The sequence below is a fragment of the Embiotoca jacksoni genome, unplaced genomic scaffold (genome assembly GCF_022577435.1).
Source record: "Embiotoca jacksoni isolate LCO1_2020_lvr unplaced genomic scaffold, fEmbJac1.0.p SCAF_24, whole genome shotgun sequence".
Classification (NCBI taxonomy): Eukaryota; Metazoa; Chordata; class Actinopteri; family Embiotocidae; genus Embiotoca; species Embiotoca jacksoni.
The window spans coordinates 6,150,940-6,175,099 of NW_027185375.1; the positions used below are offsets into that span (position 1 = coordinate 6,150,940).

The 24,160-nt window shown below is 40.3% G+C and overlaps 2 protein-coding genes across 3 annotated transcripts; one reads left to right on the plus strand and one right to left on the minus strand.

Moving 5' to 3' along the window:
• The first annotated feature begins 431 nt into the window (after positions 1–431).
• On the plus strand, positions 432–10,367 carry LOC138203825 (interferon-induced very large GTPase 1-like). The gene is made up of 10 exons (XM_069158815.1): positions 432–513; positions 677–746; positions 861–930; positions 1,094–1,357; positions 1,669–1,870; positions 2,488–2,557; positions 2,672–2,741; positions 2,905–3,168; positions 3,481–3,741; positions 4,476–10,367. Exons 2-10 carry the CDS (start codon positions 702–704, stop codon positions 9,161–9,163), a joined length of 5,934 nt encoding a protein of 1,977 aa, XP_069014916.1. The 5' UTR covers positions 432–513; positions 677–701; the 3' UTR covers positions 9,164–10,367.
• On the minus strand, positions 10,362–19,097 carry epoa (erythropoietin a). Of its 2 annotated transcripts, none has more exons than XM_069159206.1 (5): positions 19,019–19,097; positions 15,069–15,199; positions 14,834–14,920; positions 14,475–14,639; positions 10,362–13,796 (listed from the first exon to the last, which is right to left on the minus strand). In XM_069159206.1, the coding sequence occupies exons 1-5, from the start codon at positions 19,095–19,097 to the stop codon at positions 13,644–13,646; spliced, it is 615 nt and encodes a 204-aa protein (XP_069015307.1). In that variant the 3' UTR covers positions 10,362–13,643. The 2 variants fall into 2 exon arrangements, with proteins under 2 accessions (XP_069015307.1, XP_069015308.1); XM_069159207.1 differs by lacking the exon at positions 19,019–19,097 and adding an exon at positions 18,564–18,664.
• Positions 19,098–24,160: the final 5,063 nt, after the last annotated feature.

Genomic DNA, 24,160 nt, shown 5'->3' on the forward strand with positions numbered 1-24,160 from the left:
CACAAACAGTGTGACTTTCAACAGCCTAATGCTCGGGATGTGTTACTCCCTCCAGTGGTAACTCAATGCTTTATTTAATATTTCTTTAATTCCAACTTTAATCCTTTTACAGTATAAAATTGGAAAGAAAGACAAAACAAACAGGGAGCATCCAGGTCACGCAGTTCTCATCTACAGGCTGAGATGCACATTTTAGTGTCCTTTGCATCCAAGTACTCCTGACTGCAGTGTGCAGTTCGTAGCAGTTAGGCTTCCTTGCATCTATAAACAGAGAATTAAGTTTCGTTTTTAGTCAGCCTAGTTAATCATGCACTGTTTCTCAGAAGTGAAAGTAACGACACCCAGCAATTAAAATGAGAAGGTTGAAGTATTACAGTATGAACTTTACCGCAGGGTGCGGGGCTGGATTTTCAAGCTAAACCTTGTGCTATATATTGCAAATACTGAAGTCTACTGTCGATACAAACTCCTGGATAAAGAATGATGTTTTGTTTACGTGTAAAATTCATAAAGGTAGGTCACTATTTGATTGTTTATTCAAGCATGAATCAGCAGATTTTCTTTTCTTTTGTTTTTATCACTGATTATTGTTCATTTACACTGTGGTCTATCTGTGGCTGTCAGTTTTCTGGATTTAAAATCATCTCCTGTTTTTTTCTGTTTTTTTCTTTTTTAGTGAGAAGCAGTTTAAAGAGTGTGGGATGACTGATCGTGTATCCACAATGGATAGTTCAGAGGACGAAGAGGTAAACAAACTCATGGTTAATGGAACCAGATAATAAGATAACATGTCAAATACATATTAAAATTGATTTTATGAATGGATTCATTAATGCATATATTTCTCATTCATCGAGGAGTTCTTTGATTCAGTGGATACCATCGGTGTTCCTTATGAAGGAGAATCTACTACAGCATCGAGGTCTGACTGTAAGTGTGTCTGATGCACATGTAGAACTGCAGCCTTAAGAGATCAACAGTTGAAATGAATGGAATAAAAACGTCCCTAAAAGTGTCACGATATTGTAGATATTTTCAGGACTGAAAACATGCTGTACACATTGTGAATGAGATTTCTCTTCTCTCCTAACAGATGTTCCTCCACCTGGAGAGGTAGCAGTTCTCTATGCTGGCACTAACACGGTTTCTTTTGGTTTAGCACCCATTGTTACCTCTGTTAAGTGTAAACTTCATATAGATTACACCAGTGACAAACACAGAGACAGAGTGATCGTTGAAGACTGCAGCGCTGTAGATGTTGAGGGACTGAATCCTGGGACTGAGTATACCTTCAGCATCACAAGGATTGAAGAAAACGGAAATCAAAGCAAAGCTGCCTCTGTAACTGTCTTCACAGGTAAGTCTGATATAAAAATCTGATGATTGAATGAAAGCTTGATTAACCAGTGCAGGCTTTAGTTGGGTGAATAGTCATTGACGTCACAAAATGTTTTCTCCTGATTTTAACAAACATAATTATACTTCTTACACTGAGGTATTTGAGTTTGCTATGACAAAATGACTTTAGACAAATAGGTTTTGAGGTTTTGCTGTCTGTCGCACTTTTTATGTTTGACGGTTGAATAGCCCTTTTAAGTTGACAAATTTAGAGACAAGTTAATCTGTTTAAAATTTGAATGCATGACATTTTTTTTCTATTATTCTCAGAGCCTGTTCCTCCTGTGGCGAGAACAGTCTCTGATATCAGCAGTGAGTCACTGTCTCTGCAGTGGGACACTCCTGCTGGTGAAGTGGTGAACAACACTGTGACCTGTTGCTGTGAGGGAGAAACTGTACAAGAGGAGACAACAGACACAAACAGTGTGACTTTCAGCAGCCAGAGGCCCGGGATGTGTTACTCCCTCCAGTGGTAACTTAATGCTTTATTTAATATTTCTTTAATTCCAACTTTAATCCTTTTACAGTATAAAATTGGAAAGAAAGACAAAACAAACAGGGGGCATCCAGGTCAAGCAGTTCTCATCTACAGGCTGAGATGCACCTTTTAGTGTCCTTTGCACCCAAGTACTCCTGACTGCAGTGTGCAGTTCGTAGCAGTTCGGCTTCCTTGCATCTATAAACAGAGCATTAAGTTTTGTTTTTAGTCAGCCTAGTTAATCATGCACTGTTTCTCAGAAGTTAAAGTAACTACATCCAGCAGATAAAAAGAGAAGGCTGAAGTATTAGTGACATCTACCGGAGAGTGCGGGGCTGGATTTTCAAGCTAAACCTTGTGCTATATATTACAAATACTGAAGTCTACTGTCGATACAAACTCCTGGATAAAGAATGATGTTTTGTTTACATGTAAAATTCATAAAGGTAGGTCACTATTCAGTTGTTTATTCAAGCATGAATCAGCAGATTTTCTTTTCTTTTGTTTTTATCTCGCTGATTATTGTTCATTTATACTGGTCTATCTGTGGCTGTCAGTTTTCTGGATTTAAAATCTTCTCCTGTTTTTTTTTTTTTTTTTTTTTTTTTTAGTGAGAAGCAGTTTAAAGAGTGTGGGATGACTGATCGTGTATCCACAATGGATAGTTCAGAGGACGAAGAGGTAAACAAACTCATGGTTAATGGAACCAGATAATAAGATAACATGTCAAATACATATTAAAATTGATTTTATGAATGGATTCATTAATGCATATATTTCTCATTCATCGAGGAGTTCTTTGATTCAGTGGATACCATCGGTGTTCCTTATGAAGGAGAATCTACTACAGCATCGAGGTCTGACTGTAAGTGTGTCTGATGCACATGTAGAACTGCAGCCTTAAGAGATCAACAGTTGAAATGAATGGAATAAAAACATCCCTAAAAGTGTCACGATATTGTAGATATTTTCAGGACTGAAAACACGCTGTACACATTGTGAATGAGATTTCTCTTCTCTCCTAACAGTTGTTCCTCCACCTGGAGAGGTAGCAGTTCTCTATGCTGGCACTAACATGGTTTCTTTTGGTTTAGCACCCATTGTTACCTCTGTTAAGTGTAAACTTCATATAGATTACACCAGTGACAAACATAGAGACAGAGTGATCGTTGATGACTGCAGCGCTGTATATGTTGAGGGACTGAATCCTGGGACTGAGTATACCTTCAGCATCACAAGGATTGAAGAAAACGGAAATCAAAGCAAAGCTGCCTCTGTAACTGTCTTCACAGGTAAGTCATTTGATATAAAAATCTGATGATTGAATGAAAGCTTGATTAACCAGTGCAGGCTTTAGTTGGGTGAATAGTCATTGACGTCACAAAATGTTTTCTCCTGATTTTAACAAACATAATTATACTTCTTACACTGAGGTATTTGAGTTTGTTATAACAAAATGACTTTGGAGAAATTGCGCTATAGGTTTTGAAGTTTTGCTGTGTATCGCACTTTTTATGTTTGACAGTCAAATAGCCCTTTTAAGTTGAGAAGTTAATCTGTTTGAAATTTGAGTGCATGAAACATTTTTTCTATTATTCTCACAGAGCCTGTTCCTCCTGTGGCGATAACAGTCTCTGATATCAGCAGTGAGTCACTGTCTCCTCATTGGGACACTCCTGCTGGTGAAGTGGTGAACTACACTGTGACCTGTTGCTGTGAGGGAGAAACTGTACATGAGGAGACAACAGACACAAACAGTGTGACTTTCAGCAGCCTGAGGCCCGGGATGTGTTACTCCCTTCATGTTTCTGCACAACTGAAAAATGGAAGAATAAGCAAGCCAGCTGTCACATCTGCCAAAACAAGTAAGAGAAACACTACCATGAAAAAAAAAAAAAAAAAATTCAAGGAGCCAAAGCCACAAACTTTGTCAAACAAGCTAGAGGTTTAACCTACAATATCTGATACCCAACAAAGCGAACGGATTACAAAAACGATGGGAATAAAACAGAAAAAAAAGTAAAAGGTCTAAATTTGACCTCCTGTTACCTCCTCACCTCTTATCAACAATCAGCTCCCAAAGAAAGGCTAAAACTACCAAAAGTGGTGGTCTCAGTCTGGATCAAACTGAACCAGATTTGAGATTGTTTGTGATTTGAAAACACGTTTTGAATTGTTCAGACTTTCGGACCAAATACACAAAGTTGAGGCAGGTTTTCTTCATCCAGAAAAAGAATGGGAAGAAAAGAAAAAAACATTAGCCGCAGTAGCACATGCAGAGAGGACAAGACAAAGTATGTAATTGTAATTTAATCTGACAAAGAAATCAAAACTAAACTTGACTCTGCAGTGGAAACTTCAAACTGTTTAGCATTGTGGACTTCTTTGCCCGTGCCTTTTCCATTTATTCTGTATAAAGGGACACCTCAGCACTCCTTGTCTACTGCTTTTTTTTTTTTTTTTTTTATCTATCACTACACTGACCTGTACTTCACTCGTATAGTGTGAACCTACCTGCAGAATTTAAGTTTGGATGCTTTACTACATAAAAAAATAAAATCATGATATCAATAACCATTTTTTTTTTTTATATCTACAGAGACACTACTGGAAAGCATATTGGAGGATCTAGGGTTGAAGCAGTATGACACAGAGAGGCTATCACTCAGCAAAATACTGGAGATTGATGAGAAGACCACTACTGATGAACCTGCCAAGTGTAAATCAGACCTTCCATGGTATTTTCTGAAGAAATTGATGATGGGTAATGTGACAGCTAGGAATTTGAAGTGTACATCTGTATGTGAGTCAAGGTGTGATGATGCATCAAAGATTACAATGTTAGATCTCAAAAATCTGGTCATCAGCCAAAACTCAGGTGACATGCTAAACCCTCTCGACATAATCACTGCTCTCTTTCTGTGTTCTGATGGTTTTGTACAGCAGGAATTGGCACTCAAAATGTCTTTGTGTCAGTTTTCTGTCCCTCTGCTGCTTCCTAATTGTGACACAAACCATTGCACACTCATGCTGTGGGCCATGAGAGACATTGTTAAGAAGTACAGACCTCCGAATCTGTCTGAATCGAAAGGCTTTACTGAAGAAAGAATTGTTGTCTCTGAGCTTCCAATGGTTTCTTTTGTGAGACTGGGTGAGTGCTCCTTGTCCAAGTCGGAGATACTCAATAAGCTTCTGAGCAACTCTCAGCAGTACCATGACACCTTCGTTCACCACAACATGGACTGTGGTGACAGTCCGAGAAGAATATCCAATGGAGTGACTGAAATCACTTGGTACCTTCCTTGTGGAAACAGAAACATGGATGTTTTCAGTCAGCCAGTGGCTGTGGCAAATCTTCGTGGAGACATTGCTTCGTTTGAAACACAATACTCCTTTCTGTGTCAGACATCTGCAGCAGTTTTTGTGTTTTTTGATGATCTGAAATCTGGGTGCAAACTCCTGACCAAGCAACAACACAAGGGAAAGATCTTCTTGGTGGGCAACCATCAGAGCAAGAACTTCAGTTTCGATGCTTTAGAAAAAATAGCAACTAAGTTGGGGTTGTCAAAAGACAACATCATTATAAAGACGAAACAGATAAATGATGCAGACTTTGTCAAAAGTTTGAGAAAAACAGTCAATGATGTGGTTGAAAAGTCAGAAATGAAGATGTCAGTAGAGCAGATGGTTGTTGTTGCCCGTGAGTTTGGAATCTCGGTTGATGAAGATTCTCCAGAGTGTCAGGCTGGCAAACAAAATGCAGACGCCATCATTGCAGAAATTCAGGACATCCTTAAATACAAAGAAGATCAGCTTCCCTTACAAGGCGAAATATGGAAGGAACTGACTCGCTTAGAGAAGGAAGAGTTTCGGCTTCGAAAACTTGGTTCAGAAAACATAGAAAATTACAAAAGTGATCTCCAGATACAGAAATCCAAACTTCGGGAGAAGCAGAACTCTTATGACATATCGACGGCCATGACACGCTTCATTGCAGCAATATCAAGCCAAGGGATAGAGAGGTGTTACTTCCTGAAATGGATGCGAATGAACCTCGACAACGTGTCTCGTATTAAACTGTCTGGACTCAGGGAGCAGTACAAAGAAAAGTGCAAGAATTCTGAGAACAAAGAGGAGATCAAGGAAATAGACAGACAACTTTCCAACAGCTCACTGGGGACTGAACACTTCTTCAGAGAAATGGGTCAGATCTACGAAGCTTCACTGTGCCTTCCAGAAACACAGGAATCACGTCGACAATTACAGCATCTGCCCAAACTGTGTGCACAACTGTTGCTTGATGGATTTCCTGTTGAGCTTGTGGATGGAGATGCTTCCAACATACCTCTCAGATGGGTGAGTGATGTTCTCTCTCAGCTCAGTGACTTGGTCTCTCCAAAGAACAAGATTCTGGTGGTCACAGTTCTCGGAGTTCAGAGCACAGGAAAGTCCACTCTCCTCAACACCATGTTTGGAGTGCAGTTTGCAGTCAGCAGTGGTCGATGCACTCGAGGTGCCTTCATGCTGCTCATCAAAATCAATGAAGACGTCAAAAGACTTCTCAACTGTGACTTCATGGTGATCATTGACACTGAGGGCTTGAAGTCACCAGAGCTCGCACAACTGGACAACAGCCATGAGCATGACAATGAGCTTGCAACTCTTGTTGTGGGCTTGAGTGATATCACCATTATCAATATTGCAATGGAGAATTCAACAGAAATGAAGGACATCCTACAGATAGTTGTGCATGCTTTTCTCAGGATGAAGGAGGTCGGCAAGCATCCTATATGTCAATTTGTCCACCAGAACGTGTCCGATGTTTCTGCCCATGAGAAGAACTTACGAGACAGGAACCTGTTCTTGGAACAGCTGAATGAGATGACCCAGGCTGCAGCCAAAATGGAAAAGAAAGAGGAGAACAAGAAGTTCACTGATGTGATGGAGTACAATCCAGACACCGGGAACTGGTACATTCCTGGACTCTGGAATGGAAACCCACCAATGGCACCAGTCAATACAGGATACAGCGAGGTTGTGTATGATCTGAAGAAAAACATCATCCAGCTACTGGGACGTTGTGAGTCATCTGCTAATAATATCATGGAGTTTAAAGAGTGGATGACGAGTCTGTGGAATGCAGTGAAGCACGAAAACTTCATCTTCAGCTTCAGAAACAGCCTTGTAGCTGACGCATACATGAAGCTCTGCACTGAATTCAACAAATGGGAATGGGAATTCAAAAAAGAAATGTACACCTGGGTGACCGATGCAGAAACAAAGATTTCCAATTTTGGTACAGTTGCTGCAAATTCTGAAACATCTGACATGAGTGAACTTCTCACAAGTTTGAAAATTGAAGCCTCTGAATTGCTGTCGTCAAAGGAGACAAAACTTCAACAAAATCTCACGGAATACTTCAAGCAAACAGAAGGTCATGTCTATCTTGTCGAAGGACACAAAGAGGACTTCTCAAACAGCGCAAAGACACTTCGAAAAGAAATGGAGAGATCTGTCTTTAACCAGCTCACAACAGCAGCAGACATCAGACAGGGAATGACAGAAATTGACAGAATCAAGGAGACTCATAAAAAAGAGATTGAAAAAGCAGTGTGTGACTTAATTGATCAATGTCGAAAGAAAAAGGTCCAAATGACAGACACAGAGCTGGACAAAGAATTTAACAAGATGTGGAGTGAAACACTGAAGAAACTGTCTTTTTATGAACAAAAGACGACAGATGTCTTCATCAGCGTATCCAGATGCTTGAGATCGAATGTGGGACATAAGGGGAGTCATGCATGTCAATTATTAGATGAAAAGACGCTGAAAGATTGTGGAATACAGCCTTTCAAATATGCAGCTACAGGAGTCTTCAAACGGTTTACAGACAAAGTGATCAGTTCCTTCAACCTTAAAAGTCACACAATGGCTGTGCAAGAAATGTCTGACAGCATCATAGATGCGTGCACTCAGTTTGTAGCTGAAAGAATGGAAAGAAAAAACAATTACCATGACACTTACATCCAGGAGATCCTACACATGATTGATGCAAAGCTGCACAACAATCAAGATCTTAAGACGGACATCAAGTTTGAGGTTTCTCTGAAACAGCACATCTGTGGATTCGCAGCCAGACATTTCCAGAAAATGCATGAAGATTTCATACAAGTAAATGATCCCTACAGATGTCTGATTAAAAACAAGGACAAGTTTTGTGCTGATTTCAAAGATGTGTTCCAGGAACGAGACCAGTGCCAGAAGAAGGCAGAAGAATTCACCAACCAATGCTTGAAGCCGGCTGTTGAAGACTTTGTCAACCGTCACCTGGGAACTGATATCGTTGATGAAATGCTGACAATCCAGATGTTCAGCTTACGATCCTCCTTCCAGTATTCACTTTTACTGGATCTACTTTCAAAGAATAAATTTGAAGGCTATCAGAGCTACAGTCGCTCTTATGAGAGTTATGCAAAGAAATGGACACTTGAACAAATAAAGAAAACGTTTTCAAGCGGCTCTACAATGTTTAAGTTTGAGGACCAACATCTCAAGACATGTATCAGCAGAATAAATGACGCAATCAATAAGGCCAAAACAGGAAATAGCTCTGACTTGAAGACATTTGTTGAAGATATCTGCAGAGAACTTGGTGATAAACTGGTCATTTCCCAGGATGCTCTTGGTAATTTCATGATCCTGAACAAAGCTGACCAGGAACAGTTTGCTAAGTGTCTCAAAGTGTCTGTGGTCGACATGGCAGAAGATCTTAGAGAGAAGTTCAAAAAATCAGACATTGAAATGAAACTAAAATATCTCAGTGTGCAGCCTGAGAATGAGCTTTTCACCAGAGTTGTTGGTTGTGGCAAACAGTGTCCATTCTGTGCATCGCCCTGTGATGCAGGATCAAAAGACCATGATCAGCACTGGGCGACTCTGCATCGGCCGGAGGGTCTGGGGAGATATAGGTACCTCTTCACAGGAAAACTTTCCACCGACATATGCTCGTCCAGTGTGGCCAGTGACGTTCATTTTCGCAGCAGTGCTACAAACAATGAATGGCATCCTTATAAGGAGTACAGGAAAATTTATCCAGACTGGAATATTGGTCCAGATGTGAGCTATCAGGCATCAGACTATTGGAAATATGTGATGACAAAGTACAACGATGACTTTGCCAAAGCATATGATGCAAAACCTGCTGATATTCCTGCTGCTTGGAAAAAGATCACGAACAAGGAGGCAGAAAAAAGTCTGGAAGAGACATTCAGAATCAAAGGAGACTAATAATCCTCCTCACTTACTTTTAGTGTTTGGAAGGACACATGCTTCTCTTCTGATATTTAACCTTTGTGGCTTAAAAATAAGGAAACAAGTAAATCACTGTAGTTGTTGCTCAGCTTTCCCTGTTTTGACATTTAACATGTTTAATAGAAGTCATATGCTATTAGTGAATTTTAAATGTTTTTTTTGTTATTCAACCTATTCATGCCATTATAGTCTTACTGAAAAACATGTATGTGGCAGCAGATTTTTAAAACAATTTTTATTAGTTTTTACATACAAGCAATTTGTCGCAATAATTTTAAAACTAAACGGTAAGAGAAAAACAAGTAAGAATATAAAGTGAGAAAAGTACGAATAACACAAAAGAATAAGTACAAAAATACCGATTATATTGTTCTGATGTACACGATGAAAATGTTGTTGGTTTTTGTTTCTGTGTGCGATGTCAGATATTTGCATGTTTATTTCATTATTTCATTCATTTTGTATGTGGTTTGGTCAGCATGTTAGTACTTAAGTGACTAAATAAAGAGAACAATCTTATCTGGCTTTGAATGTCTCAAGTGCAGAGCACCATTTCTGGAGAAGTGACAAGCTATAACCTTTGTGAATAAGTATTCCAAGTTTCATCACTTGATCAACATCAGCACCTGTTACACACGTTTTTGTGATCACCGGTCCGACGAATCGACGATTTCTCCAAGAACCACAAACTGGAACAGAGGGCTCATTGGCTCATTGCCACAGCCTTCCTGAAGCATTTGAAGGGTCTCCGTTGCCGATTTGAGATTGACACAAAATTTGATGTGTTTCCTCTGATCATGTCCACAGAGAAATCACCGACACAACCAGACCGCAGCTCACAAAAGCACGAGTAACTAAGGTTCTGATTTTGATCAAGCGATGAAACTTGGAGTGCTTCCTCACAAAGGTTACAGCTTCACTCTTCTCCAGGAGCAGTTTTGTAACCTTTTAATCCACTCTCTCATATTAAGGAGGCCAGAAGTGGGTCCATGTACATTGCCTTAAAGATAACGTGGTTTTGGAACATTTTCATGGCGTAATGTTTGAAGCTCATGTAGAAATGTTCTCCACATATTTTCCCCATGTTACACGTTGCAACACGTGTTAAACATGTTGTACACGCATGTTTTTATTCCACCTACCAGCAGGTGATTAAAGCAGTGGTGCTGATTAAACATGATGATGACGTAACTTCCTGTTTCCGTCGGAGTAATGGAAAGGTTTCCCAAAGCACAGCGGTGTATTTTTCCCTACGCCTTAGTTAAGAGGGCTCTCAGCAGCTGTAAGTGTGATTCTGCACGCAGAGATCACCATTGTGTTAGATCACCATTATACATTAGAAGATGCAGTCTGCAGCAGGATAACAGACATTAAACATCGTGTTGATGTTTCCCCTGGTCAGCGTGGGGAGAGCTTCATGACTGAATGACACTAATGAGGCCAGCTCGGTTTAAGCAGCTCGATTTTCTTGCTGTCAGAACTGTTTTGTTTCTAAACCGGTGCCAATAGTCCGGTTATCGTGACAGGCTGCCAGTTGCTGCCTTCACAGCAGCGTTAGGATTGTAAGTCAATGCTGTTAATAATGAATAAAGGTATGTTTATGATGCAGTTTGATCTAATATTTCCCTTTTATGAAATGACTTTAACTGGTTATTTATATTCCCAATTACTCTGTTGATCGGTTTCTAATTCGTTCATTCTTTGGTCTGTGAGATTCTGAAAAATAATGAAAAAGTCCCACCACCATTTCCTGAAGCCCAACGTGATGTGATCAGATGTCAGTTTGTCTTATCCAGTTTTCAAAAGTCATCAAACTGAGAAAAATCAGCAAATTAGTGCATAACTGACAGTGACTGATGTCTGTGTTCTTCATGATCTCCAAACGTCACTCGGTGTCTCGATGCCATCGATATAGTTTATTGACATTTTCAGATTGCTTTCCGGGGAGATATTACTGAGTTTATTGTGACTTTGCTGCTGTAAACATTACTGTTGCTGCTGATGAAACAATATGAATTCTGTTTGGAATTTTTTTTTTTTTTAAATGACAATTACATTTAAAACATTTTCTTTGTAATTTGAAAGAACTGATAGGAGTAATGATGACCTGTCCCTGCAGCTGGCAGCTGGATAAAAAATAACTATGGTAGGATGACAAAAATTGCAGTCCAAATGCATTCACTATCATCTTTGTTCTACCAGTGTTTTGTGATTATTATTTTTATTTCATTTTTAAATAAATCTTGTCATAACAGACCAAAATTACGTGAAAATGTAGTTTCTAATGAAAATAACTCCCAGGTGAAATCCTGAGTTTGAATTTCAAGCAGGTGTTGTTGTCAGAAATGTCCACTAGATGTCAGTAGGTAGCTACAGCAGAGGACTGCAGGACGGAGCTCACTGGTGTACAGTGTGTTTTCTGTGTCAATCATGTTGGAATTCTCTCAAATGGACAACTTTAGTTCACCAACTTTTATCATGTTTTGTGTCCGTTTTGTTCAAGTTTGCATGCCTTGGAGCTGCAGTGGTAATCGCCAGGTGAAATTTCAGTGTCATTCAATACATGTAAACATGGCTGTGCCAAATATTAGCCTAAAAATGGAGTTAAATTTAAGGTCCACCGTTCTGAGTGTTTACAGTTTTGTTTTAAAGATTCAAAAAAGAAGAAAGCTGAGAAATCCTGAGTTTGAATTTCAAGCAGGTGTTGTTGTTAGAAATGTCCACTAGATGTCAGTAGGGAGCTACAATAAGCATGGCAGGATGTTATTCTTTGGCAGCCAAATTTCTATGGCACCATGTCACAACAATGTATTTGCAAATTGTTTCCAGTATGAGTTCAGCTGGGGGTCAGCGAGACCCAAAATCTACTGATCTGGGGTTTCATTTCATTGAACTGCAGCTGGTGGTTATTTTGGTAAATGGATGTAGTGGAGGATGATGTATTTGATTTGTGGACACAAATAAAACTTGCTGGAATGTATTCTTTAAATTTCACCTCTGTGATAAGCAGTTAAATTTGATCAGGATGTATGTAAACCAGTGAGATCTGCGATAACAGCTTGTCGTCAGCATCTGAACTGCACACGCTTGCTTATAACGCCACTGACCTGAAAAGGACAGATAATTAATGAAATGGACAGACTTCCCCTTGTTGTGTTTCCAACTATCCTCTCTTTATCCAAGAACAATATTTTGGATTTAAATAGTGAATTATACAGTGATGGGACAAAAACAACACAAACAACAGGAAAGAAAACGTAGAAACATCCTTAAAAACATCTTGCACGTGCACAACAAGATATAAAATTACGGGAAAAAACAAGGAAGAACACTTAACTGATGTGAAATAGTTGAGCATCTATTTTACAGAAAGCCTCAAAGTTCCCAGGACTAACTGCTTGCTTGATTGCTGTTTGATGACAAACAATAGAGAGAGGGAGGAGACAGTGGTAGCGTCGGGTTCTGCAAAACTATTTGCAATTTCAGCCCCACAGGATGTTAATTGAACATTTTTCCAGGCCGTCTGGCTATCAGTGCGTAGAGACTTGGTGCCTTTTGGTTCGGCAGAAACAACAACAGAGATAATGACAAAACAGCTTCACAGTTCTCATGTAACTCCCCATGCTGACCTCTCACTCCCTTGCTCGCTGTAACCGAACCTCAGGTCGACTTTCTAGGCCTCCGTTCTGTTATTAGGAAAGAACATTCAGTGTGAAGCAGCTCGTCAGGTGCATACAATCTTTATAAAAAATGTTCAGTGTTACACAAAAGAACAAAACAAATGGCTAGACACTAACTCTGAGACTGGAGCTTATAAGTAGAAAATCTGTATAAATAGTAATTACACACCTTAAAAAAAATATTAAAATACTCACTGAAAAAAAAGAATAATGTTTCTGTGAGGCATGGTTGAAAAATATTAAAGGCTTGTGGAGTGAGGCCATATTCATTTTATCTTCTTTGCAGTGGTATTTAAAATGGATGCCCTGTTGCAACCCCACAGTCCTCCAGTTTCCAGGTGCAATCAATATTTTCTGGGTTTTGCACTCCACAATTCACTCTGCAGAGATGAGTGCATTGGGTCAAACATTACATGCACATTGAAACACTCGGGCTTCACTCACCCACACATCAGTACATCCACACACAAAGTGCAAGACAGTGCCAGTAGAACAGCTATTGGAGCAGTGCTTCCAAAAAGACATCAGTTTGGTCAGTGTGTGTGCTTCACCATTCGTCACATCTACATTCCAAGGTGCGGTCGTCTCCTGTCCGTCCAAAGCCTTGCTGGGACTGTCCTCTCCTTTCAGCGTCCTCCTCGTATGTGAGGATTGCTTCATCTTTCTCTTTCTACACTGCTTCTAAGCAGCCAGCGTGCAGGGTGACGGTGTCAAGTTCCCTCTTCTTGCCTTTGGAAGCACAAATTACCTTCGTCTTGAGAAGGGCGATCAGCTGATCAGCTGACATCTTGCTGACAAGCCTGTGCGTCCAGAACAAGGAGGCGTACTTTGCCTCGCAGGAAGTTGACGTGGACTTGAAGCAGCTCTGTTGCTGAGGATACCCTCCATGTTCCCTCGAGCCCCGCTGCACTTGCTGGTGGGGAATATTCCTGAAAGGGAATACAAAGAGACATCTTGAAAGTGACTCTGGAGCCTCGACACAGACTGCTCATTCAGATTGAGTTAGTCTATCCATCCGGGCTCCGTTTTTGCAGTGTCACGAAAGGCTTACAGTTACAGAGCGTCCCATGACACCCCTCAGTTTCTCTGTTTCCAAAGAGAGCACCATTATTTCATTCCAAGATACTCGACATGACCTAAAGTATGACCACGATATCTTAGAAAGCAGAAATATAGAGGCTGTATTCACACAGGCCTTTTTTTGCCCTTAAATGTACTTGGAGTATACTTTATGAGTACTTAAAATAGTAATGGTAGGATGAACTGTTTACATGCATATGCGCTGTAGATGACCCAACAAACCTGTGTTATGTACTTAAAGGTGTCTGTTAACTGCACTGCTTTTATTCTGAAACAACCGAGTCCATCAAAATGTCTTTGTGCTGCACTTCTTTAACAAAAATCAACTTTTAGCACTGAAATGTTAGTAACTGCCTGACAAGTAATGGTAGAGCAAAACTAAATAATTGCAAATAGCATGTACATGAAAAAAGGGTTAACTATCCCTTGAAAGTTAAATACATTTAGGCATTTATTTTGCTATGAAAACACCAAACGGCTCCAAGTAAACACAGCTGCTGAGCCATTGTTTTTGAATTCGTGCTCACCTGGATGTTGAGGCTACGCAGCACGGCGTTGATGCTGAGCAGGTTTCTGATGGTGTTGTCTATGTGGCTGTGCAGCGCTGTGTTGGTGACCGACGTCCGTAGCAGGCTGAGGGCCTGCTGTAAAAGCCATAGGCCACTCTGCACCTCCTGGGCTTGCTCCAGTGCCTTGCCAAACGAAATAAACAGAGGGAGAGAGATGAAGAGGCTCATTACGGGAGCAATAAAGACTAAAGGAAGCAAGTAAGCAGCTTTCCCATTAGAAATAAACAAGACAAGTCCACCCTGAAAAAAAACCCCTCAAGCACTGAGTTTAGTCTAAAGCTGTTATTAGCTGTTTAACATTCAACTTTTGTACTTACATTTTTCTTCTCCCAGACATCAAAGTCGACTGTGGATTGGGGGACAGTGACAGACTCTGACAGGCCGCATCCTTCTCTACATGATTTCTAAGAAAGCAAGAGCGTAAAAGTGACCATCTTTAGGGTATTTTGATTTAGTGGTGCGGAAACATTCAGCATGGATGATCCCAGGCCCACCATGTCTGTGCAGCAACCTCGACACGCTCTCAGTGCATGCATACATTTATTCTCTCACCATAGCGACTTCTGCGTCTCGTGCCTCCTTGATGAAATGGTTCAGGACCCTCAGGTCGCAGATCGGCCTCAGTGGGGACGGTAGGCCTGGCCGGGTCAACTCCAACACTATCAACAGCAAGGCAAGCAGTCCTGCCATCACAGACACAACAACAGCAGTAAAAATCAATGCAAAGCTTTGAGCAACAGTTACACTAACAAGTGAGTAGCAGCTGGGAGACAAGATTGGGGACCCTCTGAACTGTATGTATTTGTGATAAGACAGTTAGGAGTCCAAGCACCAACGGTGGGGGAACCTATTGTTCTTGCTCTGACTATCATTATTATTCCATCCAAACAAACAGTTGTGGTGCCTAAACCGTGGATGGTGCCGAGGTGAAATTTCAATGGAAGATTAAGAGCCCCAAAAAATATTTTCTGAAAAGATTTCACACATGTCAACCTTTAGGGGGCGATATAATATAGGTCAAAGCGTTTTGTTGAATAACGCCTGAACTTGACGCCACACATTCAAATGCGGGATATCCACGCCTTCCTTTCATATAGCTGCGTCTGCTGGCATTGGCCCCCGCCCATGTTTGCCTTTAATTTCTTTGTGAAATTGCGAAATTGCAAAGTTGCGAAATCCACTTTTTTGAATGAGTTTATATTCTTTCTGCACCATGCCTCGTGGATGGACGTGCCTCCGTGTTATGGTGTTGACTGTATTTCGTATATAGAGTGACAGAACACCTTTTGAGTTTCTCTGAATACTTTGCCTTTCTAGTATGCATCACTTCAAACTTTAATGCTCAGGTATCAGCCTTGTTAGGTTTTATCTGCTGTAATGTTCTATACACACACAAATAGGTATTATATACGACAAATTTCTGTATATAGGTGTCACATACTTGCCATTAATAACAAACACACTGAAGACCAGCTGATTATTTTTAAGGCAGAATCATGTAAACTCAGTATGATTCAGCATGACTGAGCATTATCTGTTTCATTTTTGCATATGTCACCTAAGGAACCATGACAATGCAGGACCGACCATGTTTGACCTTTATTTATAACAGGGTGCTTTTATAACTTAAACCTGAGTCCGATTTATTCTTTATTTATTCTTTATTCTTTATTCTGAAAATAAAAGCTCGCAGACTCTAAGAATATACTTGACAATGTGAGTGACTTTACTCCGGTGGGTCATGTGGGCATACAGGCTTGTTCCTCCGTGCGACATGCTGAATGTGCTCTTTCACTGCAGCCTGGATGTGTGACGCAAAAGCATGACAGAAAATACAGATGATCTTCCCAGGCAGACAGGGCAGATACGGGTCGCATTTAGTTCTCCGGCTCCTGAGTAACTGAGCGGACCTCTCAAATTACATTCATGTTGGTTTTCTCCCACTGAGGGGTAATAACAAATAACATCAAAAATTAAAATAGTAGTACATTATTATTGGTCCTTTAAGAGGTCATAGTATAATCAGTTTAACCTCCATGCCTTTTCTTCTAGCAATGCCAGCCAGGAGGTTGTTAATGACACGTAGGCTCAATCTGTACTTATAAAACTTCTCATCTGACTCATAACAACCTACGTTTAACAGACACTTTCTGTAAACTCTGTAGGTACAGAGTCCTGCAACTGTGCCCGACAACTTCAGATCAACTAATTGCTCCATGTACATTCGTAGCAGCAAGGGCTTATAATCCCTGAAGACTTGCAGTCCGGTAAATCTTAAGAAACACACTGACACAAGCACATGTGCAGCATCTTTAGATATGTGACACACTGGTAGCTATGCATACGCCTTTCTAAAGATTCATTCATAGACTGATGGAAAATTATTTACTTGTAATGAATACAGGTCATAAGATTGGCAGGAAATCATTACAAAGCATTTCACACAGAATAGATCCTACTACATACGGACCTGTTTTCATCTTGTTGGCTGTTAAGTGGCTACTCCATTTCACTAAGACACTAATAAATCTATCTGTAGACTTTTGTCCGCTTCAAAGCAAATCATAAACTTGAAATCTTTGTGCATGTGCTCTCCTTCAGACCCTCTACGATGCTTTACACAAGCCCTGATAGGTCTTTCTAAATTTTCATTCAAGCAAAATTTCCCATCAACACCTGGGTTCAAAGTATACTTATGATCCGTGCTCTATTACCAATGTATATAGGAGTTTAAAGGCAAAGTGATGGCAGCATGGACGGACAAATGGCCTCTTTTCCATATGCACTGGCATTTGTGAAATAAGTATACGTGACTCAGCTTGAGGATTATCAGTAACCTTTTCACCTCCACTGCTGCCTACGTGAGAATGCATTAATCTAAACTGTGTATACACACTCTTACACACACACACACACACTCTGTCCGCCTTGCAGTCTAGGACTGTAGCCAGACTAAAAGTTAACAGCTTTGCCTGCCAACATCAGCTGGCAAAACCATGTTGCTATTTTAAATTGGATGCAGTAGTCCACAAGTGGTAGTACTTTGGATAATGGCAAGCTCCACTGCAGGTATGTGACACAATGCTGTGCAACAGTGGCTGGCTGCTCACGAGGTGACACCTTCAGCCTGTGCTATTTTAAGTGACTCGTGAAAACGAGTGCACCGAAAGGGCTGAGCAACTTAAACCAACTACTTGGTGTAACAGTTAAACATCGCAGAGGGCTGATAAGGAGATACTTTTTAAAGCACATCACAGATGAAATGATTTTGAATGCTGTGTGACCTCCCAAATTTGAACATGTCTTCTGCATGACAAAGTGTCGAGTTGTGAAAAAGTGGCCATCAGATGACAGGTGTGACATCACTTCCTCTTCTGCTCTGCTGGAATCCCCTATAGTTGTCAGCCTTTGATAACCTTGTGCTCTTTTCTGCTGACATAAGTATGTGACGACTGTGGCGGTAACTGCAGAGTCAGCTTGTTGATACAGTGGGATTCAAACCTGCAGCCGCAACAGATTTAGTGCCTGGCTCCAATCAGAGAAGTTCAGAACCAACATGGTGCTTTACAGCACTTTACTTTAGCTTCAAAGACTGTCTTTTTTTTTTAGACTGAATAGTTTCTATTCAGCCCATTATTACTCCAGTATGCATCACCTGACAGTAATTTGGCCTCTAAAATGTTTAATAGTTTAATGATTAATGGCTACTGAGAGGATTATAATTTAACAGCATAGCCTAATGAATAGCAGTGTTCTACAGAGTGAAATTACACAATCTATTTCCATGAACTGTTACAAAAAAATGATGTCCTGTACTCTGTAGCACACCGAGGCTGTTAGAAATTAGAGTACATCTGACATGTCCTCTGATCTGACACTCAAAGCAGCACAAACCTCCACAGATGGCTTAAATACTCTCGGTATTCTCCCACATAGTAGAAGCACAGCAAGCATTCCCACATCATCAAGATGAAGAGACTGTTGTGTATCACAGGTAGCGCACACAAACTAAGGCATCAGAGTAAGAGTTATTACAGTCGCTCTTACCTCTACCCGTTTTCTGCAACATTCGCAAAGAGGTGCCGCATCTTTTAAAAACATTGTGAAATAATCAGACCTAAGCACAGGCGTCACGGTTTAAAAGCACCGGTCACATCCACACACAAAAAATTCTCATGCAACCAAGTGCGCCGGTCCTCTCGGGCTGGTCCGACCGGCATGTAAGTCCGTGTAAAAAAAACCGCTCTGAGCCTGTGGTGAGAGCAGTCACCTACCAGACTTTGCATCACTGCTGTGCTTTGGCAAAAGCTTTTATTTACCTCCCCTAAGGATATAGTGATAACGTGATAGCCCGCAAGAACGCGGACGCGCCTTTTGACGTACCACGGCGAGCGATTAAACATCGACCCATGCAGTCCCCCCGTTGCGTAAAGCATGAAAATAGACTTACTACCAAAGCCAGGGTACAGAGGAAAAATCATGAAGGCATGCCCATAACTCACTGGGAAACTCCATAGCGGTGTCCGCATAGCCCCTCACAGGGTCCTCGCGGTTTGGCCCATAGGTCCGTCTATTGCCCATTAATTGGAAACGAAGCTCTTTTGTGGATCTCTGCACTTATCCGGTAGGTGTTTCTAAAAACTGATGCTGTTTGATTTTTTTTATTGATGACTTTGAAATAAAGTTGCATTGTTTCTATGATAACAACATGGCCAAATGTAATGTTTTCTTTCATTGTTATCCAAATAATAGGTCATCTCTGCTTAGAAAAACATTTGTTATAAAAACTAAATAATGCCTCAAAAAACACGCGGAGACTTCCCATTCATTGTTTGTGTGTCATTGTGTGTGTGTGTGTGTGTGTGTGTGTGTGTGTGTGTGTGTGTGTGTGTGTGTGTGTGTGTGTGTGTGTGTGTGTGTGTGTGTGTGTGTGTGTGTGTGTGTGTGTGTGTGTTGTAGAAACGGTCATTACAGTGTTTTCATTTCGAAACGATGATAGTGTAAATGTTAATAATGATACAAAATGAGCAATTTGAGGAACAACGTATTGGATTGTGACAGTTTGTCTTATGATTCAGGTCGTATTCAGGGACCAAGGTGGTCAAACGATGAGACGCAGTAAATAAAGTCTGTCATAAATTAAAATTGAAATTCTAACAATTTGAGACAAAACCTACAGTTTCGGTTGATCTATTTCGAGAATCTGCACAGATCAGTCTGCGTTAGTTCCCCTCTGTGTGCATCCTATAACTGCCACCTTGCCATGAAGGACATTCTCAAATAGCCTTTTTACAGCTAGTGATCTTTCAGCACATTCAATGCACATTAAGGTCATTGAAAAAAAAAAAGTCACAGTAGCTATATAGATAAGTTAGCAGCAAGTTGTATAATTGACTTGAATTACTCTACCCCTTTAACCAAGAAGACATATGATAGCAAAATAAAATGTAATAAAACAAGTAGCTAAAGCTTTAAAAAAAAAAGTTCAATCATGCATATTTTACTTTATAGAAGATAATGAGCTTAGTATTACAAATAAAAAATTCTTCAAAAAGGCCAATGATTCAACCCCCAAAGTCAATATCAAGTGCTAACGTTTGACCTTTATGACCAACACTTACTGTTGTTTCTCACACAGTTGACCGATCTTCATGTCCAAAGCCATCCAAAGCCACCCTTTGGTTTCCGTGCTGCTGATGCTTTCTGTAAATCCTTTTTCTGTTTCATCACTTTTCTTTGGGATTCACATCCAGGGACTGAGATGGCCACGCAGGGACAAATTCCAGGAACCATTACTGAACGAAACTTTGGTTGGCTTTGGATGTTTGCTTGGTGTCTTTATGGAAACTTCAATAATTACCAAACTTCAAATTCTTCAAAATGGCCTGGTAGTTTAAAGAATCTAAGATGCCAGTCACATAGTCAAGTTCAGCATCTCCTGGAGACTCTGAAGGTCTAACCTGATATTTTTGTCAATATCAAAGCTGACTTGTGTGTTTTTTGGTAAGTCTGTACTATTACTTAGGTTTCTGCATTCAGCAGGTCCTCCTTCAAGTCTTTGGTAATGAAGCCAGTACAATCAGAATATTCAATAAAATGTTTAACGTTGTTGAAAAATAAAAAAAAATTCTTTCATTTAGTGAAATATGAAAATAAACTTTAAATAGACAAAAAATGTGCACCCTTTTGATTAATTTAAATTAGTTCCTCAAAGTAAAAGTAAAGGTGAAGAAAGCCCCAGCTGTGTCTAATTTTCAATGTTCACATGACCTCAATTAGCCAATGAATGAGGTTTTACAGCATAAAAGGGGGCTCATGTTTTCCACTTTTTCACAATGGTGAAGACAAAACAGCTACCTGAGAGAATCAGAAATGTTATCATCAACAACCATAACTCTAAAGGCTAAAAGGTAATCACCAAAGATCTTAAAAAAAAAAAAAAAAACAGTCTCAACTGTTTGTAATGTTATCAAGAAGTTTCAGAGTCAAAATGCTAAAAACCCTTTCAGGACGTGACCCTAAAAAGAGACTCAGTGAGAGAAGTCAGTGAATGTTGATGTGGATTGTAGGGAAAATAACAAGTGACACATCTAAAGAGCTTCAGACTGACCTGGAGAGAGCTGGAGTGGAGGTCTCAGCCTATAACAATACGCATCAGTTTGTTTATAGGTGATGAAAAAGAGCACAGAACCTACAGTAAAACAGGGTGGAGGTCATCATGCTGCACCAATGCATTTCAGAGCAAAATGTGTTACCCACAGTCCCAAAATTGGTTTGAGGTGAGGATTTGGGATCTTTCAGGAAGACAACGTTCCAGCAGCACAAAAAAATGGTTGATTAAAAAAAAAGATGGACCTAAATCCCGTTGAAAACCTTTGAAGAGAGCAGAAATCTGCCAATGCAAAAAGCATGCCTGTAAACTTAAGACATGCATGGTGACAGAAACTACCAGCAGACAGGTGCAAAAAGTTTCTAGACGGCTCCAATGTTTAGAGGTTGTCATTGTAGTCAAAGCTTTTGTAACCAACAGTGAAGGGTGACAATAATTTGGTCCTGAGTACATTTTTGTTTGTATTTTGTCACTATAATGCAAGTTTATTTATCAAAACATTCTGGTGGTAAAAATTATGAATTCCCATAGATATTCTGAATTATGTACTTTAAAGTACAAAAGCCAATAATTTGGGCCAGGACTGTACTACGTTTTGCTCAAAAACATGCTGACTTTAGATAACTAAAATCCCAAATGAAAGATTGGAGAAAAACAAATTGTGAAAATGCTTATTTTGCATAGCACAAGGGTTCACTTAATCATTTGATTCAGAAAAATAGCTGTTGCATGATCTTAACATATGGGACATCTGGAGTGCTTTCCATCATTGAAAAAAAATTGCCTTTGTAGCATACTCTTCACCACTCCAGTAGAGTTCAGAGACTGTGACCAGGAACAGTGAAGCTATATTGGAGGCTGGTGGTGGCCCAACACCTTACTATGGTTTTCACTTTACTTTCATTTGTGAAAAAGTCTAATATGCACATTATTATTATATTATATTATATACATATAATGTACAGATTTACTGATTTCCCAATTTACCTCTTACTTCTTGCTGTGTGTTGAACATCAACTATAGGCCGATGATGATGAACAAAGAACAGAGAGGAAAGCAAGACATGTGAAAACTGATGATGATTCTACGGTAACAGAAGTTCTCTCGTGATCAGTCCAAATAAGTCATTTTTTGGTCTCAAGGCCATTCGACACTGGCTCCATGAAAACGTTAACTGTATTATAACTGATAAAATCACACACTTATCTTACAGTAAAGGACAGCTTGAAAACAAGCAGTTTTAACACTCCCAGTTTATCAGGAAGATATCAGTGCCTTTAAAACAACGTCAAGAAAACTGCAGTCTCGCCTGAGAGAAATGTGTAATTTCCAGATTAAACGTTATAAACAAAGCTGTTTCCAGGTAAAATCCTAAATACAGTAATGCCATATCCTTAGCCTGACCCCCGACAGCCTCTTTGGAGCCAGAGTAAAGGAAATATATAGAAATTTCCTAGAAATCACAGGGGGGAAGAGGGGGGGGGAGACGACGACTTCCAGGGACTACATGCCGCTCTCCCATCAGACAGAAGGTGAAGGCATGTTTTCATATGCATTATCAGGAGCCAACATGCAATGTCAAGTGACACACACTGCTTTACTCACAGAAATACTCGGAAAGACTGATAAACGCTAAGTTTCATAAGACTATAAACTGTACTTTTGGTACAACACACCCACGCACAGAAGTGCATGAACAAATCAAATAATTACAAGGGGAAAAAAAGACATAAAACATTTGAAATGCAAAAGCAAATTAGCACCAGAATTTTTCTGATGTCAATATCAACAATGAAAAGTTTGCCAAAATGCAATGCCATAGCGAGGAGATGTATGCATTTAGTGTCAACTAATCACAGTATCTCGCAGGTATTCAAATAGACACTAAAATATTCATAAGTGAGTGTCATTCTCTTGACAGTCCCATATACGTTTAATTGAAACCTCTGGTCCTCCAGGTGACATTAGTCATCTTTAATGCTGCATGGTTACTAAACTGAAGGTGCTAAACTGAAGGCAGTGTTGAGAACTGTGTTGCACTGTTTGCTCAAAGGGCTGTTTGCTTATGTCTGAGCCAACATGAGAGAGAGAGAGTGGAGGGAGACAAGGTACGTGCTGCGAGCCATGCTTCACGACCAGAGCAGGGGATTGGGGTGGGAGGTGAGGGACGTGTGGGGAGTGCGGGGGCAGCGGTGTCCAGTCACACTGACTCCTGGTTTGGAATTAGACACACTTGTTGAATTTTGGGATGATGATTTAAAGGAGGAGGGGAGATGTACAAATCCACGATAAACTTCACGGTTTAGGAAACAAACATGGCCAGCGGTGATGCAAACAACACAACGAGGAAGAGGCTGCATTGTATAGGAGTCAGTGAAAGTGCAGTGCATAGCTGTTACTGTGTGTGTGTGTGTGTGTGTGTGTGTGTGTGTGTGTGTGTGTGTGTGTGTGTGTGTGTGTGTGTGTGTGTGTGTGTTTCGCTTTCTCATCCAGGTTTTGGGCCTGCTGCCAGCTGGGTCTACTCCTCTGGCGCGAGACAAGACAGGAAGCTGACATAAAAGAATGGGGGACCCGACAGTGAGGGACAGAGGAGCCTAGCCAGGAGCCAAGGCAGCAGCCACTGACGAGGTCGGAAGTTATTGTTTCAGCTTACAGGCATCCACGGTGACAAGAATCTTACATCTCTATTGAACTTATTGTGATCCCGCGGAAGCGGGACCCTCTAAATTCTCCACTGGAGCTCCTTGCCGAGAGACAATATAAGAATTTAGTTGCAAACAGGTGTGCAACCGTACAATGGACTCTAATTGAAACAATACATGAAGAAAGTCAAGAGATCTGCTTTCACGTAGTAGCTAAAATTGGCCTATCAAGATTAAGAGCCTTCCCATAATACCTACACATTCGCAGTCAAGTGGCTGTTAGTGCGGCTCAAATTGCCATTAAGAGTGCAAGCAGGCAGACATTAATCAGAGCTTAAATGGGACACACTCGGTTAATGATGACCTACCATCCCTCTCCCAAATGCAAATA